The sequence below is a fragment of the Solea solea genome, chromosome 6 (assembly GCF_958295425.1).
Source record: "Solea solea chromosome 6, fSolSol10.1, whole genome shotgun sequence".
NCBI classification, from domain to species: domain Eukaryota; kingdom Metazoa; phylum Chordata; class Actinopteri; order Pleuronectiformes; family Soleidae; genus Solea; species Solea solea.
The window spans coordinates 11,960,868-11,978,742 of NC_081139.1; the positions used below are offsets into that span (position 1 = coordinate 11,960,868).

At 39.6% G+C, this 17,875-nt stretch overlaps 1 protein-coding gene across 1 annotated transcript; it reads right to left on the reverse strand.

Annotated features, from left to right (window-relative positions):
- Positions 1-100: 100 nt before the first annotated feature.
- On the reverse strand, positions 101-16,086 carry mov10a (Mov10 RISC complex RNA helicase a). The gene is made up of 22 exons (XM_058630723.1): positions 15,566-16,086; positions 15,364-15,466; positions 14,694-14,875; positions 11,718-11,953; positions 10,596-10,845; positions 10,373-10,510; positions 10,108-10,270; positions 9,366-9,517; positions 9,098-9,268; positions 7,294-7,441; positions 6,127-6,288; positions 5,649-5,752; positions 5,455-5,552; positions 4,489-4,587; positions 4,275-4,383; positions 4,044-4,161; positions 3,394-3,585; positions 3,230-3,301; positions 2,996-3,121; positions 2,808-2,896; positions 2,369-2,481; positions 101-1,349 (listed from the first exon to the last, which is right to left on the reverse strand). The coding sequence occupies exons 1-22, from the start codon at positions 15,682-15,684 to the stop codon at positions 1,303-1,305; spliced, it is 2,991 nt and encodes a 996-aa protein (XP_058486706.1). The 5' UTR covers positions 15,685-16,086; the 3' UTR covers positions 101-1,302.
- Between the last annotated feature and the right edge of the window lie 1,789 nt (positions 16,087-17,875).

Sequence of the window (17,875 nt, forward strand, 5' to 3'; positions counted from 1 at the left end):
GAAAAGCTGTACAACTCACTATGTTTACCCTAGAAAGGATAATGTTGTATGTTAAAGATATAACGTTAACTTCTATAAATGAATAATGTAAAACACTATATAAGGTGAACACTGTTCAAGGTTTCTTTATTAGTACCCAAGGGTTACATTATTGTGCAGACAGGAGATAGAGCAGTCCAAAAATTCCAAACATTAAATATAACAGAAAACAACAACAACAAAAAACCATTAAATATAAAAAAAAACACACTCAGAGATTAAAAAACAAAACAAAACTTGACAACATTGCTTCACAGGACATATACTGTAATTCTCAGTGACCGTCACTGGAAAGCCTAATATCTAATGGGTTAGTCATGATGTTTTACCTTTAACATAAGATTAATATTAATAAGTTCACACACAAAGGATCTTGCCAAATAGTGAGATAGTTTCACTGTGTCAAAACAGTGTCATTTATAAAGTGTTAACGAACTCAACAACTGCTAAAAAGGAAACACAGAGACTCACTTCAGTGTAACAGTGAACAACTGAGAGATTTGACAGTCAGTTTTATTTTCCCAAGGACTTCAAGGTGATTAAAAATTGTGAAGTTTACAAGAGAGGAGGGAAGCACTTCATGGCTCCAGCTGCTCTGACAGGTGCTCTTCACTGAGACAGGTAAAAAAAAAAAAAAGAGAAAGCAAAATCCCAGAAATCCTGAGAGATGTTATTACTACAGACAACTGTGAAGAAAAACTAAGGCTTTCTGTCTGTCACGGTAAGTGAATTTGCTTTTAAGCTATACATGAATTTAAAAAAGAAACGCTCAGGAGACAAAATCAAGGAACACTTTGGAATACTTTGGTTAAAACAGCACAGTGATTACTTCATCAACATAGGCAAACTCATCTTAGAAAGGTTTGAATAAAGAATGCATCTAGGATAGGGGCCTCAAACTCAAAATGACCTGGGGACCAGTGAACTTCTAGTCTGGTCAGGAGGGGCCGGGCCAAGTGAAAAAAAGTCCAACAACATCACAGTCTACCACTTTTTTGTTCCATAACCCTCAGGCCTTGCTGATGAGTCCGATGGATATATATATATATATACATATGTATATTTATATATATATATATATATACATATATATTTATGTATGTATATATATATATATACATATATATTTATATATGTATATATATATATATTTAATTATATATCCATAAAAAGTAGATACCAGTGTTGTGTCCACGCCAATCTGATCGAATAACAACTTGATTTCACTGCAGATAGTTATGTGTTGGTTTCCTGGAGGAGATTTTAAGGCTCACAGAGTTGCTGCACAGAGTTCTCATCAGCTCCAGGATCTGTAGACAAATACAGAGAGACACAAATATTTAGTTTATCACAGTTTCACATGACGGAGAGCGTCTATTGTGCAAAGCACGAGATGCAGTTCGATTAGAGAACTCGTGTATCGTCTCTGCACACACACGTACCAGCCTCCCCGTCTTTAGCTTTGATCAAGACATGCATTCGCCATGGCACCACTTTGATAAGCTTGTGCAACATTTATTTCGGTCCACAGGTGCATAAAACTTTCACCCAACATCTTGTATATATGATAAGATTCAAGAGTGTTTTCATAAGTGTATTTGTTCTGATTCAGGGAGAAATATGTTACCATTTTGCACTTAACCTGAGTTTGATTCATTTCACACTGCACTCTAGAATTGACATTCCCTCCTCGCTACATGCTTGCTTTGTGATGTGTGAATTCTGTGGGAAATTCGCGATTTGCCGTTCCCTGGGTGGCGACATACCAGTGTTCAGTATTTGACAACATTTGAGTGAGCAACAAGGTTACACTGAAAAGAACAACGCCATACATCTGATGATGTTAAGAAGACACACTGCTGGTTATGAATATGACTTCATTATATCATTCATTCATTAACCTTGTTCTTGTTATCTGTTTTTCTCTTGTATCTTTCCTTCCTGTCCTCTCTCTCTCTCTATGTCCTCATCTTGCAGGCTGCAGGATCCAGATCCAGTTCCAAGGCTATTATTATTATTATTATTATTATTATTATTATTATTATTATTATTATTATTATTATTATTAATAATAATAATACCATCACCATTATTATCATGCTATCATTAAAGTTGATATCAGTATCATTTTTTGATTTGAATTGATAGAGACAATTTAGGAGTGTGTGTATGGGAGAGGATTGCAGAGTGTCATACAACGCCACGTGAGAAAAGCACTGCAGTTTGACTTGACTTCCTGACTCACATGGAATTACAACATATTACTATCGCTGTGATGTAGATAGATATAATCCAAGTCTATGGCAACACTTCATTTACACTGACTTACTGTTGTCCACATGGATTTTCAGAAGCATCAGGAGACACAAAACATCCTCTTCACCCTTGTCTTGGAACTCAATTCCCCTGTAACCATTTTGCCTCACACAGTAGCTGATGAACCTGCACATGAAAAGAAAAAGGAAATTAGATAGCATGCTGCTGTGGTGGTAAGCACTAGTGCCTCACAGCAAGAAGGGTGCTGGTTTGAATCCCAGTTAGACTGGGTCCTTTCTGCGTGGAATATGCATGTTCTTCCTGTGTTTGTGTGGGTTTTCTCTGGGTATTCCACACCTTCATTCTTTTTTTTAGCGAATAACATAAGTGACATGCAGATGGGTGTTTCAGTTGACCACTGATGTCTATGTCTTTGGACTGAGAGGACGCTAGAGAACCGAGACAAAAGCAACACAGACACGAGGAGAACTTTCAAACTCCTTGTGACCTACGTCTTCCAGGTAGGGTTCTTGCTGAGGATCACAGGGTTTCCCACAACAATCAGCAGAGACCTGGCTCTCGTCACAGCTACATTGAACCTCTGCAGTGTAAATAAATGCACAATTAATTTAAGGACAAAACAAGAAGAAATCTTACCCCAGTGGCACTTAATATGCTAAGGTAGGAATGTGTGGCAGACCTTTTCATTTGACAAGAATCCAATGTTGAAATCTTTGTCCATCTTGACGTAGTTGTCGCTGCTGCGGACCGTGGAGATGATGATGATCTTCCTCTCTTGTCCCTGAAACTCCTCCACACAACCCACCTGATGTGGCAATGAGAATACATTTTTATATCACTACATTTTCTTCGATCATTTTCTGTGATTCACATGAACTAACAGTGCTTTTGTATTTAAAGAAAAGTTTTGTACCTTGATCTCTTTGACTTCGGTCCATTTCCTCAGTCCTGGTGCAGACTGTAGGGCTTTTTTGATTTTCTCAATCTATCAGAATAAAAACAGCCACGTTCCCAATGATGAGTCAAAACACACATTTTCTCTCCCCAGAAACAAACCAACGGCATTGAGAGACTCACTTGTTTTCTGAAAGGCGCGACGATGCCGATGTCTTCTGCATGAAGTTCGGGCAGACCGTTCTCTCCTTGTGTTTTCTTCAGTTTAATGAGGTAATCCACCACAACGTCGATCTCTGTCACGTTGAACCAAGATGGACTTCTGTGCTCCCTCTCCTCTTTCCCCATCACACCGTGGAAGATCAATGGGAAACCCTGTAGGTTTTCACAGACCTTATTTCAATTCTCCATAACAGTTATGACAGGATCATTATTTTAAGTTGAAGATTCATGTAAACAATCAGTCAGACGCACTGGATTTGGAATTTTTAAATCTATTGAACTGTTTGGATTTTATTCAAAATGTTACTCAGCCAACTCACTCCAAGGATCACATCTTAGATCTCGTTTTAACTCAGGATATGAAATTAATGTTAATGCGTTTATAAGCCAGGCTACAACAGAAATTCTGGTGTTTGAACTTGAGCTGATACAAACCAGGAACCACCAGTGGTGCAAATGTCTAAATCAACTTAAATTCAGTCATAACTATGTACAGACAATGTATGTGGAACTGCTGAACATGTGCTTTTAACGACTGTATATTATACTCAATGTGTAGATACTGATCAAATATCTGGGAATTTAAAAAACCAAAATGTCGTGGTCCATACCTCCTGTGGAAGGTGTGTCCACTTGCAGTAAGCCTGACTTTCCTCCCTATCAGCAAACTCCTGTAGCTCGTTGTCATAAAAGAGCTCATTGGGGATTTTCAGAAAGGCACCATGAGACCTGAGTAAGAAGTAGAAGAACAATTTATTAACAAACATTAACAATGAGAATGGTATTACTTTTCACAAGCAACTTTCACCAAAAAGAAAGAAGAAGAAAACAAGAAGACACACCTGTAGTTTCGTAACAGTTTGGTGACAAAGCGGCTGTCAAAGTGTCCAGAGTCTTGATTCTTCTCATATAACGCGTTGGTTTTCATCAGCCTCTCGAGCAGAGAAAGCCCTGAAGGTCGTTCAAACCATGTCATTGAATCATGTGATAAAGTTGTGTGACAAAAAGGCCACATCGAGGAGTACTGTAAAATACATCAGGACAAAGACGTCTCACCGAGTCCATTATTCAAAGCAAGAGGAGAGTGAATGATCGGTCCCAGCTGCTTGTGATCTCCTGCCAGCACCAACTGACCCTTCCCTGGAGCGAGCAGACCTGAGACACAATGTGAACATGTTACACAAGGAGTAATAATAGCAGTGTTTTTGCACAATGTACAAACAGTATATTTGGTGAGCCATTTTTAATTTAGAGATAACGGTCCCAGTAATTCACCATCGATGAGACAAGGATGAAAATGGACACACATCTACAAACCCAAACTTCTGTCCTGCACATTCATTGCATTTCTAAGTTTGCCTTTATTCTTTTTAATTGATGAACTACACCAATCACAGCAGGAGGACATGCAGGTGTAATGCAGTGCTGTACATTGTGTCCAGTGTGTGACTCTTGCACAGTTTGTTTGTCCCACTCTAAGGAGGTTGTGTGTTGAAAAATGTTGATCCGTGTTTCCCAAACCTCGAAATGATGATATTCTCCGATGTCTTGTTTTGTTTTGTTCACAAAATATTGTTTTTTTTTCTTTTTGTGATTTCTTTGTGAAATGGAGAAATTAAACCAGAAAATATTCACATTTAAGAAGCTTGTTTTATTTATTTAAAAAAAAAAAGAAATTGATGATAGTTGATGAATAATTTAGTAATCGACTAATAATGAATTAATCAAATAATCATTGCAGCCCTAAACCCTAGCATGTGTTGGAGGGGAGGTGCATGGGTTAGGGAAGAATACAAACATACAAACATCTATTTATTTTACAGTGAAAACATGGGAGTTTAATTCACTGTTAAGTCAATAAGAGTTGTGGAATGTATTATATATTTCGGAAATCATGTTTGATAGCTCACTTACTGGAGCTTAAGACGTTGTCGATTGTCTCATGAAGGTTTCACAGAAAATAGTACAAAGGCTCTTATACTAATAATATAGTAATATACCAATAATTTAATAATAGTTTACCTGCGACTGCAATGACACACTCTGGCTCGACTGCCTGGCCTCCTTCGTCCACAAACACATGGGTAAAATGGCCGACCGGGATGCCTCCCGACACAAGTCTGACATGTGACAACACAAAGCAGAGATTTTACACTCAGACTATCACTCATGGTGTTATGTTATGTTATGAATGACTAGAAGAAACCAGCTCTTACCTGCCAGCTGTGAGCATAGTGGTGACTATGACTTTGTATTTCATCAGAACTTCTTTTTTAGGAAAAACAAAGCCTTCCGTACTCTGATCCCAGTTACAATATGTCTGGAAGTGTTAAGCAAATCGGAAATTGAAGATCTGTTATTTGTGTCTGAGTGACATCAACAGAAAAACTGGACATAATATGTCACTTCAACCTGAACACCAAATGTAAGTAATGTAATAGGGAATCCTATAGTTGTTCTTCATTTATTTTGTTTATAAAAACATGACCTTTGACCTTCAATCACCAAATTCTGCTCAGTTCATTTGTGAGTGTTTTTGTTTTGTTTTTTTACCAAATTTGAAAGTGTATGTGTAACAACACGGACCCTCACGCCATTCTTGATCTATATTGTTAAAAAGTAACGTACAGACGACCTGGCTATTGCCAGACACACAGGTGTGATAAAAAACAAACAAAGGATGCAGTTTCTCACCAGTAGTTGCCTCCGTACACTGCTCAGGTCTCTGTTTAAGGCGCACAGACGGTAAACATTACCAGGACCCATGGGCGGAATCAGTCTCTCCCAGAGTACATCACATGCAGCGTTTTGAGGTGCGCAGGCGAGGATGTGGACTGATGAGTCTGCCTTGCTGACCTGATGATGCAAGAATTCATGAACCACATCTCACACATAAAGACCCAACACATTGGAACATCGTTGACGTCACTCAGGCCGACATGTACTAACGTGTTTACGCTCATTTCAGACAGTTGCAATGAGCGCCTGAACATTTGACATAGTAATATAAACTGGTTAAAATGACAAACTGCATGAATCAGGAGCGCAGATAGCTCATACTGTGAAATGCACATTTGCATCCAGCGGGAAGGTAAAGGGGAAAATGTGATCTATGATCATAATGCAACTACTACATTACAGCTCAGCTCCCAATGGATAATTACCTATCCCTTCTGTTTTTACCTTATCTTACTTTGTTAGACAGCGCCCCCTGGTGCTTATAATGTTAAATATAAGATCAATTCATTTCTATAAAGTAATCCTTAAGTAAATACGTAACTGGAAATGTAATGCATCTTGAAAAAAGATCATTAAATACATTTAAAGAAGTGCAGAAAAAGCACAGTAATGTCCCAAAGAAGACAATATTTGTTTACCTATATTTGTGTTAAGGGTGACAATAATTATTATTTTGATGATTGACCATATTTGTCATGTAATTTTTGTAATTGTTTTGACAATGTCATGTGAGTATGTAGATAGATATTTGTAAGGACGCTATACAATGATCAGTCACAGCGATAAAACACGCTGTATTTTATATATATATATATATATATATATATATATATATATATATATATAAGACTATAGATTTTATAAAAACATGCGGCAGATTGGGTTTATGATGACTTTTTCTGTTTTAATTGCACAACAATGTCACTCGCCTTATTTTGTCTGGGGAAAAATTCCAAAACCTTTGAATTTTTCATTTTTGTACGATGAGACAACAAAAAATCTTCACCTTGAAAAAGCTACAACTAGAAAATGCTTGGCATTTTTGTAGCAAGGACTTTTTAATGCATTCTAAATGTGTTGCTTTTGGAGATGAATTCAGTGCAACAGATGCTCATTTAATACCTGATGAATGGCTTCAACCAGAGTCATCGTTTTTCCAGTTCCAGGCGGCCCGAACACCAGATGAGGAGCTGGCTTAGATGATCCGGCTACAATGTGCTGGATCGCAGCACATTGCTCTGGGTTGTTTTCGAGCTGACGGTTAAACAAGCTGTAGAGAGTGAAATATTTATATGTAATATTCTAATCCCATATATTTAGAAAAGTGAGTTCATATTGTCATGTTAAAGAATATAAAGTGATAGTTAATGTGCTAGTTAAGGATTTTTGTCGAATGAAGTCGTGTGTCAGACACAGGCCCCCTGTGCTGAGAAGCAGACTCACACAAGCTCGGCAAATCATGGCAGCCAATGTTAAAATTCCTAAAGATGAGGTAATGACGTAGAGAAGAAGAACAGAAAGAGGAGCAGACTTCTGCTGCGAGGCTGCAAGGCTGCAGGTGCTGCGGATGAAGAGGAAGAGAGGGAGAGAGAGGGTAGAGGGCTGCTGCTGAACCACCAAAATGGTGAAAATGTTGCTTCTCTACGGAATGTTATCGGAGCGTTGACGTTAATATGCTGTACAAACACGATGAAACGCAACATTAATCCTAACCCTAACCCAGAACAGAGACAATGCCGGACATGAACAGTATGGCAATCTCTCCGATTCTGGCTGGCAAGCCCCAGGGTTAAAACATATCACCAACACATATCTAACGAAAACTGGAGGCTGAGCCTCTCGGGGTAAAGATGCCCGGCACAAATCTTTCTCAAAGGACAGACAACCTTGAGCGGACTCCATTCCTCTGTCTTATCGTCTCTCAGCAGATTTATGAAAAACGAAACTACAGAGGGACACAGGAGTGCTCCTTTTAACCCAAAGTGGGAGTTTGTAAGTGTGTAAATTATGGCTGTTTCTATAATGAACACCAGCTCTGGATAGAGGAATGTGTGAGTCGTTGTATTTATGATACCTAGATACTAAACAACCTAGTGGATTTTCTCAAGTCTGCCACGAGAGTAGGACAAACTTACAAAGAGCCAGAAACCACAGGGAATACACAGACAGAACACAATAAGCAGACAAGGACTATATGGCAGCCAGCAAAGGGAAAAGGGTGAGCATACACACTCGTTAGGGAGCGACAACGAGACACAGGTGAGACTAATTAGGGCGGGGCAGGTCATCACAAAGGCGGCAGGGATTCTGTGAGGCGTCGCACTAATATCTGTATTTAGTTTCTGGGGGAAACATCTCACAGAGACACCAACAGTGTTTTGGTAATGACTCAGACTTCCTCATAGGGTGATAGGATGTTCCACACTTGAAGCTTAAATAATAAATTCATCACTTTACTTTGTGAACCAGTCATCGGAATCCAATGGCAAAACAGCAGATTTAGCATTTTCACTTCCCCACGCCAAAGTTCATAGAAAAAGAATCAGCTCATCAAAGGAGTTGTTGATGTTCAAATGTCTTATTCTGTGGTGTTTGCAATCCTTTGGTTGGGTGTATGTAAGTAAAACACAATTCTTAGCCTAGGCAGCAGTAGACCATGAACTAAAGCTGCTGATGATTTTCTTGATGGACTTACAAGTTGGTTTTTTTGTAGTTTTCTTCCTCACCGATTTTACAGTGAGAAAAGGCTGTCTAATGGCGAGATAAAGCAGGAAACACTTTAGCTGACCTAGACTTTATTACATGTGGTATTTGTTAAGTGGCTAAAATCATAAATTTTTTTTCTTTCCCTCTGTTTTCATGTTTTTACTGCACCCGCGTTGTTGTAGCTGTGTAGTGACATCTATACATCTATACAATGTTGTACCTGAGTTGAGGTAAGGCGAGACTAGTGACTGCTGGACCAGTTGGGAAGAGCACCTCTCCGAGCCCATGTTTTTCTGCCAAGTCCACCGCACGATGCTGCAGCTTCAAGGTCAAACGGTGGAGAACGAACTCCACGTCAAACTTGATGTCGTCCCTGAATATCTGCAAAAACCTGAAAGGAGGATCACGGGATAAAAGAAAAGAAATATGGTGAGTTACGTCCGTTTGTCTAGATTTCAGGTAGTCAAGTATGGTTGGGTCTGACAAACCTTTTTGAGAAGCCCAGCTTCAAACTGTCAAGCTCTACTTTGTGAATATATCCAGTGTATGCAGTGACTGGCTGCTCCGTGTCCTCAGATTTGGACACCCTCACACAGCTTCCTCGAAATACAGATGGCCGCTTCTCTGCGACGCCAGGAACCTGTTGGGAGACGAAGGAGGGTTTGTTTGTTTTTCCTTTCAGCTCTTATTGATCACGGGGGCTCATTTGCATTTATAATATGTAAAAGAAAGTGGACACATGTCCCAGTGTGGGAAATAACTGGTTTTCTTCTTGTTTCCTGTAATGTTCTACAATTAACAGTCAAGCTGTGAATGAATGCTGGGGTGATTATATGATAGGGAAAGGTCACCAGGAAAGGTCAACGTAAGGGTTGCACATAATGGCATCTGTTAGGGTAAACATTAGATAACATCTACTAGGGTCATAAACATTAGGTATGGTGTCTGTTCTTGTTTTACTTTGATGTTTGTGTATAAGTGGTGAAGCTTTTTGGAGGAAGGGAGAGACCATTTTAGACGTCCTTGGTGACAGTGTCTCTCCTCCATGCAAAAATCCATGCATGCAGTGAAGATGTGATTTACTCAACACTGATGACTCAAGAATTTCTTTCACACCAGTCATACGAGTAATTCATGTCTTCACATCAGGTCTGAGCAAGGTTGGTCGACACTAGACTTTTCATTTCTTGGATTTACAAACAAAAGAGCAATCATTTCAAATGTTCTTACATTGAGTGTAACCAGGTCTCTGTTTCTTGGGTCAAGACTCATGGTTCGATCGTGGAGGTCATATTTTCCAATGTCCACCTCCATCTGTAACTCTTCCAGGTGAAGCAGCGGGTGAAACCTTTGACTGTAGTTCTGCATCTCAAGGGAAGACTGGAGGAGGCTCCTGGGCACACAATGCAGACACATACACAAGAGGGTCGGTGTAATTAACTACTTAACCCGACAAACATGGGGTTAACATGAATGTTTTACATAATTCTCTCACCTCACTGATTGAAGATTCCGTTTTGCAGCTGGAGAGAGATAACTGGAGTCCTCCAACCTTTGTTTAGCCAGTTCTTTCAGATAATGCGGACACCTGTAGGATCCTAATTTCATTTCCATTAAACAGTACACACCAGAACTGCAGAGAAGAACAAAACACAAATACATTTTGTATTATTCATAACAGTAAATCGATGAGATTAAGACTTGTTTTCACAACTTACTATTCAGGAGGTACTCCCTCTTCTATCAAGGTCTTCTTGACTGGCTTGTGTTTGATCACCTCATGTGGTTTGTAAGGAACCACAGACCCCAGCTCCTTAGCCAGGCTGGTCCTGGCAGCAACTGCAATCTCTCTCACAATGCAGAAGTGCGCAGACTGTGCAACACTGGGGCAGAACTCGAAGTAAATTGTGGTCGGGAAATATCCATAATCCTCAAGCTTGCACCAAACCCCAACTTCATAGCTCTCACCTGTTGTAATAAAGGCAGAGTACAGATAAAAAATGAGTACCTACTTCGAGCAGGTGATGTTTTCAGTGTTGCCTGTTGGCAGGACTACTCAAAAACTACTGAGCATGAAGGAAGAACTACTTAGATTTTGGAAGATCCAATTAAAAGGGTGATTTATTTATTTATTTATTTTTTCATTAAAACATGTGATTTTTGTGAATTTCCCAATCAATAATGCACAGTTCATAATTAAATAAATCCAAAGAACATTATGTTAAGTACTAACATCTATGAACAGGTAAAATTCTGTGCAGATATATGTATTTTTAGGGTAGTAATCTTGTGACCTTGGGGTAAAAGTTCCTTTTGAGTTACTTTTGTGGACATTAAATAGGAAACAATCCCACCAGTGTCCATCATCATTTTAGGACTAACTCATACTTCACACGTCCACAAAAATCCACATGATATGAAGTTAACATCACTAAGTCAAAAGGCTCAATGATGAAGACTGTTACACCATGGACACTTGCTTGAGGTTACGTAAGAAAGTCTATGGTGACCCAAATATGTACAACTCAGCACTCAAAGGAAAATGTAAGTATGAATGGAGCTGTGGCATGTGTATGTATGTGGACATGCATAGTAGCTGTCTCTGGACACACCACAGGGGAAATATGACCTGGACTTGCTTCATTCAGGAGCCAGAACTCCACACAGAAAGAGTCTTTTCTGCTTGTAAGGTTAGGCTGTGTGTCCGTCAGTAAATGCTCCACCCCTCAATAAAAAGGTTGATGAGGTACAAGAGGGAAGGTGGGGAATCCTAATGTGTTTTATTTTATGTGTATAAATAAAGTTCATACAGTATAAACAAAAGCAGACGTTTTTCTTACCTGAACAGAGGAGCAGTGGAGCGGCCCTGGTCACACTCTTACCCTTCAGAGTAAAACAGCGAAGCTGATGCAGGACAGCGTATAAGGTGAAGTGGACGGAGTCTGCGCCCTTGTTCACAATGAGGAACTTGATGACGTGCTCTCCTAGACCATCAACAGTGAGCCGAACCCTCCCAAACTTCTCCTCAGGGTCTGAGGTGATCTCGATGCCCCCCTTGTTAGCTTTCAGCGTTTTCCTGTGTGAACAGGGAGTGAAGCAGGCTCTTCCATTAACAACTAATGCCAACATGGTACAAAAATATTTATAGTTCAGTGTGTTCTTGAAACTTTTTTAAAGATAAAGTCTGAGCAAGGTTATGAATGTAATCCCTTTTCGCTTCTTTCGTTCCCAAGAGATACATTTTGGTGGAATACCTCTAAACTTAGTATCAAGGGTTCATGCTCAACAGATCCACTGCAATCTGAGAAAGGCTCAGAAAACCTCATTTACGGCCTTCTCTACTCAAGGCCAATTTCGTCTCCAAACTGGCGCCTTTTGTGGAATACGCAGATAGGGGTCATGACGCAAGAACTATAAAGCTATGTGATTTATCTCTGTTCCTCAGAGCCCTCTTTGACTCTCTCTTTGCAAAGAAATAAACCACCGTTCAACAAATCAACTTTGACGCAACTTTATTTCCACATCAGACCCCAATACGACAATTTTTGCCACAACAAACAACAACAACACTACTGCTCCCTCGTTACACTTATCATAGAGCACATGTCCTTTAACTAACCAATCAGAAGCTAGAACGACTAAGACTGAGGAAGCCTAAAGGTTAATGCGAAGCACAAATGCGGATGTAGCAAATCATCTGTTTTTATCCATGGTGATATTTATATCACCATATTATATATATTTTTTTTAATTATAAACTGACTTTTTACTCTTTTATTTATCATGTAAGATAGTGTTTCCCAAACGCTTTGTCGTGGTGGGGTCTCTGAGCGAATCTACTAATTTTCTATCTTGATATATCAGCTATTTATCCCATAATTAATAGTTTTGTGATGTTACGTACTTAGTCACTTTAACAACTTCATAAACTTCAGACGGCATCTCTTTCATACATGCAGGCGGCACGCTGCAATACATCTATCCCTTGTCTTCTTGGTGCAGGGTTAATTTACAACCTCTACTGTAACACTTAGTGAAGAACAACACTTTACAGATACTCTTATTGTAGCACACAAATCTTTGTTAGAGCTGACTCAACAGTAATACATGAACCTCGTGAGACAATACAAACCAGAGTGCATTTATAAGATTGTCATTATTATTAGCTTGATTTTCTCCAACAGCTTTACACAAAAAACAGTTATACATTATTTAGTATTTAGTATTACGACCCTGTTCAAAATGTCAATCAGATTTAAGCACAATAGAGCATTTCTCTAGTCTATTACTAGGCCATTACTGTTTATTTATGTTTGATAAATGAATTCAAACTTAATTTACCCAGACCCATCTGTATATCCTGATCCTGAACCCGTAGAATGACTGACCTAAGACAAAAATGTTTTGTTTTTGCTGGGCTTTAGAGGGACTACGTCTAGAAGTGGGGTATAATCTCAAGTCAGAAGATGCCAGTTCATAACAAGACTCATAAATTCATACCCCTGTTCATTACAATGTAACCTTCTTGTTAAGGCACCAGCATGATGAAAAAAAACCTCCCGCCTCTCTCATAGGGACCAACCTCCTCCTTCTGCCATCTGGCAGACAATACTGTAACCGCCACAGAAGGTACAGCTTTTCCTCTATGCGATAAGTTTCGAACCCCTGTTTCCTGTGAATATGTGTTGTTAATGTCGAGCTTGCATCAGTTTCCTGTTCTGATATCATCACACAAAGTCAGAACAAAATGCGACTAATTTTTTATGTGGATCTCATGTCACTAGAAAATCCACTTCACTTGACCCAACTCAAAACCCCTCGATAGAAATGAAAGAAATGAAAACAGGAAAGCAAAGCATAAAGCAATGTAAATTAATTAGTAGGACTTGTAGAACCTGATAATGTAATAAATCCCTGATAATGTAATAACCCCCATAATGTAATAAAAATGTGCACAATGCACTCCATTGAAAATGTAATAAAACCTGATAATGTAATAACTTCCTGATAATGTTATAAAGTGCATTTCCCAATAATGTAATACACTTTTTACCAATAATGTAATAAAGTATTACATTAACAGGAAGTTATTACATTATCAGGTTAGCCTTCATTTTGTAGGTCCTGATAATGTAATAATTCCCCAATATTGTAATAATTTAACAGCAGACCACCCGTTATACTGTGTAAGCAACGCAAGCTCGACAGCTCTAGCGCCATCAACAGGACAAAGTTGGACATGCATGTATGTACATTAACTTTTGACTTGTTAATCCGTTTTTCACAAACGATGTATCACTGGAACCCTTGGGCCAAGATGAGTTCAACGCATCCTTAATGTTTTTTTCGGCAATATTGGATTTTCTGCCATCTTTGATTTGATCCATAACCATCACACATTTTGTGTAATCTTCTCAAAACATCGTTCAGATGATCTTCAGACCATGCCACACGAATGCATTCAACATCTTGAAATTCAAAGGCAAGTTTGGTTAAAATATGTTAAAGGGTTGCAGAGAAATTGGCTTACTTCCTGTTTGGTGACCTCGACGTCATGTTTGATTGGCTGCCACGGCCAAGTGCCTTTGAATTTCAAGATGTTGAATGCATGTAATAACCTCCCGTTAATGTAATACTTTATTACATTATTGGTAAAAAATAATGCACTTTATTACATAATTGGGAAGTTATTACATTATCAGGTTTTATTACATTTTAAATGGACTCAAGTGCAAATTTTTATTACATTATCGGGGTTATTACATTATCAGGGATTTATTACATTATCAGGTTCTACAGGGCTGCACAGTACTCACTTCTCAGTTTTTAACTTGTGAAGGACTTCTGCAGCCAGCTTCTTTTCGGAGGTCAGCGCAGGGGCCATAAGGGTCGGGGAGTTAGAGGAGGCTGCAGACATCATGGCTGTGCTCTGAGTGCTGGAGCTGTGTGACTGAGAGGCCCGGGGCCTCCTCCGCCACTGGTCATAGTTCACTTGGACCTAAAGCAGGGGGCAGAGATAACATGATGATTTAACTCTATTCAAATGTAAGTCTTATGGGGAAAATGATATGTATATTGCCAGTAAGCAATTTCCTGAGACAGTATTGGTCTCAATCTCTCCATTCTTCAATAGTGCAATGTAAATTTTGCAAATATGTTCCCATTTAGGGGAAAATAGATGATAAATGACGTACATGAGAGGACACCAGTGTGGTTGACAGCTGGTTTTGTCTAAATAGGTGCCTGGTTTGCAGGTGACAAAGAATTTTCAGTAGCACAACATGGCACTGATTTAATTACAACCTGCTTTTTACCATTACGTGTCACTGATTCTTACAGGCTTGTGTGTTACCAATTGAAGTTATTTGTGCCCAAAATGTGTTCAGCCATTTTCTTCTTTTTTTTCCCCAGAAATGATAATAACTGTACTGACAAGCAGCTGTTGAATTAAGTACACACACACACACACATACATATATACACTACCTTAATGTCATTTAAGTAGATTCTCCCCTCGGTTTTATAGGCTTTCTTTGCCTTCAAAAGAGCAGAAATAACAGTGGAGAACTGGGGGCCTTCATTTCCTCTTCTGTGGACATGACAGACATGGTGGTGAAAGGGTGAAAACACTGAAAACGCACACTGATCTGAATCTTTACACACACTCACACACACACACACAGCTCACCTGCTCATGAATTCAAAGTCGTAGATTCTCTTCAGCTCTTTCTCGTGAGTGATGGACCTTCTGTCCCCCAAAAAGTCGAAGAAGTCCCGACCATATTCGAGCGCTTTGGACGACGGCATCGTCGAAACGAGAACGTTAATTTAATTCCGTTACTTTTATGAAACAACAAAGTACAACAAGTCGAGAGACGTGAGGAGAAGGAAGAGGAGTGATGAAGAGGTGGGAGATGTAGAGCAGACTTAACTTTCACTACGCCCCCTCTTCCTAACTACGGAAGCGTAAATACGAGGGAGAAGAAAAATATCTGATAATCCAAATATTATTTCTTTTTGCGTGTGAGTGATGACACGTCACATCAGGGACGTGGGCCGACCCTTGGCTCTGCTTACTCACATGAAGAGAAAAACGTTTTGCTTGTATGTTGCGTGTGCGATGCTGTGGAAGTGGAGATGGGAGGACACGGCAGGCTGCGGGGAAACATGTTCGCTACAAAGTAAATCCAGCCTCTTCTTCTTCTTCTACTTCTTCTCCGTAAGTTTCACTTTTGAAATCGCACCATGAATCACCACACCATGATGACTACCAGGGCCGGCCCGAGGCATTAGTGAACTAAGGGCCTCCTGGCCACAAGTTGGCCCCCAATCAAGTGTTTGGTTTTTTTGTTTGTTTGTTTTTAAACATATTAAGTAACAAGTGACATGAATGAATGAATTTTTCAATTTAACTTCAGTAAACCACACTTGCTTCACTTTGAATATGAAAGTTTAAAATAAATCTGTGATCTCAGTGCCCTCTAAGGTTAAAAAGTGTCTGGTTTGGTGTAAATAGTGACTATATTAATACAGGGGTCTACCAAGGGGCACACGTCTAGAGGGGAGCCCCAAAACATTGTTGGCATGTGAGCAAGGATGGATTACTGAATGAGCCGACTGGGCCCAAGCGGTCAAGGGTCCCTGAAGCCCAAGTCACTACCTTAATAAGTCAAAAAACAAAAGGCTATGAATCTGAACCCATTTATGTATTGCCCTTCTCCAGCTCTCAAAATGCACCAGGATATAGGAAAATGCATTTACCAGATTCAAAAATTTCTGCGGGAGGAGCCCCAGACCCCCCATCCTGGATCCACCCACTCTTGATCAAATAGGGTGGTCCTTATGCATCTGTGCCCAGGGGAAGAGTAGTTCATAATCTGTCTGTATTAATACAATTGATAACATTAAAGTGTAATGTGTCAATAATAGTCAAGCACAGGTGACCCCGCGTAGTTGGAGGGGGGGGGCCCCACACCAAATTCTGCTTCGGCCCCCCTAAAGGCTGAGGGCTGACCCTTGGCTCTGCTTACTCACATGAAGAGAAAAAGGTTCCCCCCCCCAGTTTCTCAAAAGAACTGCCCCTATAGGGACTTTCCATGAACTCACTCACAGGTGTCTGTGTCTAGGCTGCGTCCCTGCTACTGTACTGCTGCTGGATGCAGAAGTGTTGTCTGCTCAGTGCTCAGTCCTCTTGTCGGCCTGCTGTGCTTGTCTCTCTCTTTAACTGGGTGACGTTTAGCTCCTTTTAAACATCAGCATACATAGTTCAATAAAGGTAATAGACTAATTTTTGCCTTAAACTTGCTCTGTCTCTTGCTCTCACTACGTCTATCTCCGTCCTGCCAGGAAACGTCTCGACCATGAGGCACCATAGTACAGCTACAGAAGGCAACTGGAGACTGATATGGAGAATGTGCATTCATTCATAGGGAAATAAGTAAAACATGGGCAGATAGAGAGTGTGCAGCTGTGCTGTTCAAGGATATTCAGCTAACCGTTCACACAACACCAGGAAACTCCCTTGGTTTCGTACCAGACAGTGTCATGGAGAGACAAAGCTATAAATTGCAATAAACTGGCTCATAGTGAAAGCACAGTGTATACAGAGAACATACAACACACTTAAATAACACAACAAAAAATCATATAGGATCAAATATTGCAAATGTTCTGAAACACTTGATGGAAATTAAAATCCTGTGGTTCTGTAAACTGATGTGCAAAATAAAGGGCCAGAATAAAGTGCCAGTGCTAAACACGTCCGTATCGTACTGTTTTCTTTTTACATGTCATTTAGCACTTCTTGTTGAGTAGTGTGATAGATGTTAATACTTAATTGATGTGTAATGTTGGCCTGAAGGTAATAGATCACATTCATTAACAGAATGTGATACTGTGTGATCACAGAACCTCCAAATGTATTCAGTTTACTGTCACAGAAGAGCAAAAACCCCCAACAATAATACACATGTGTCACTAATAACAACACAAACGATCA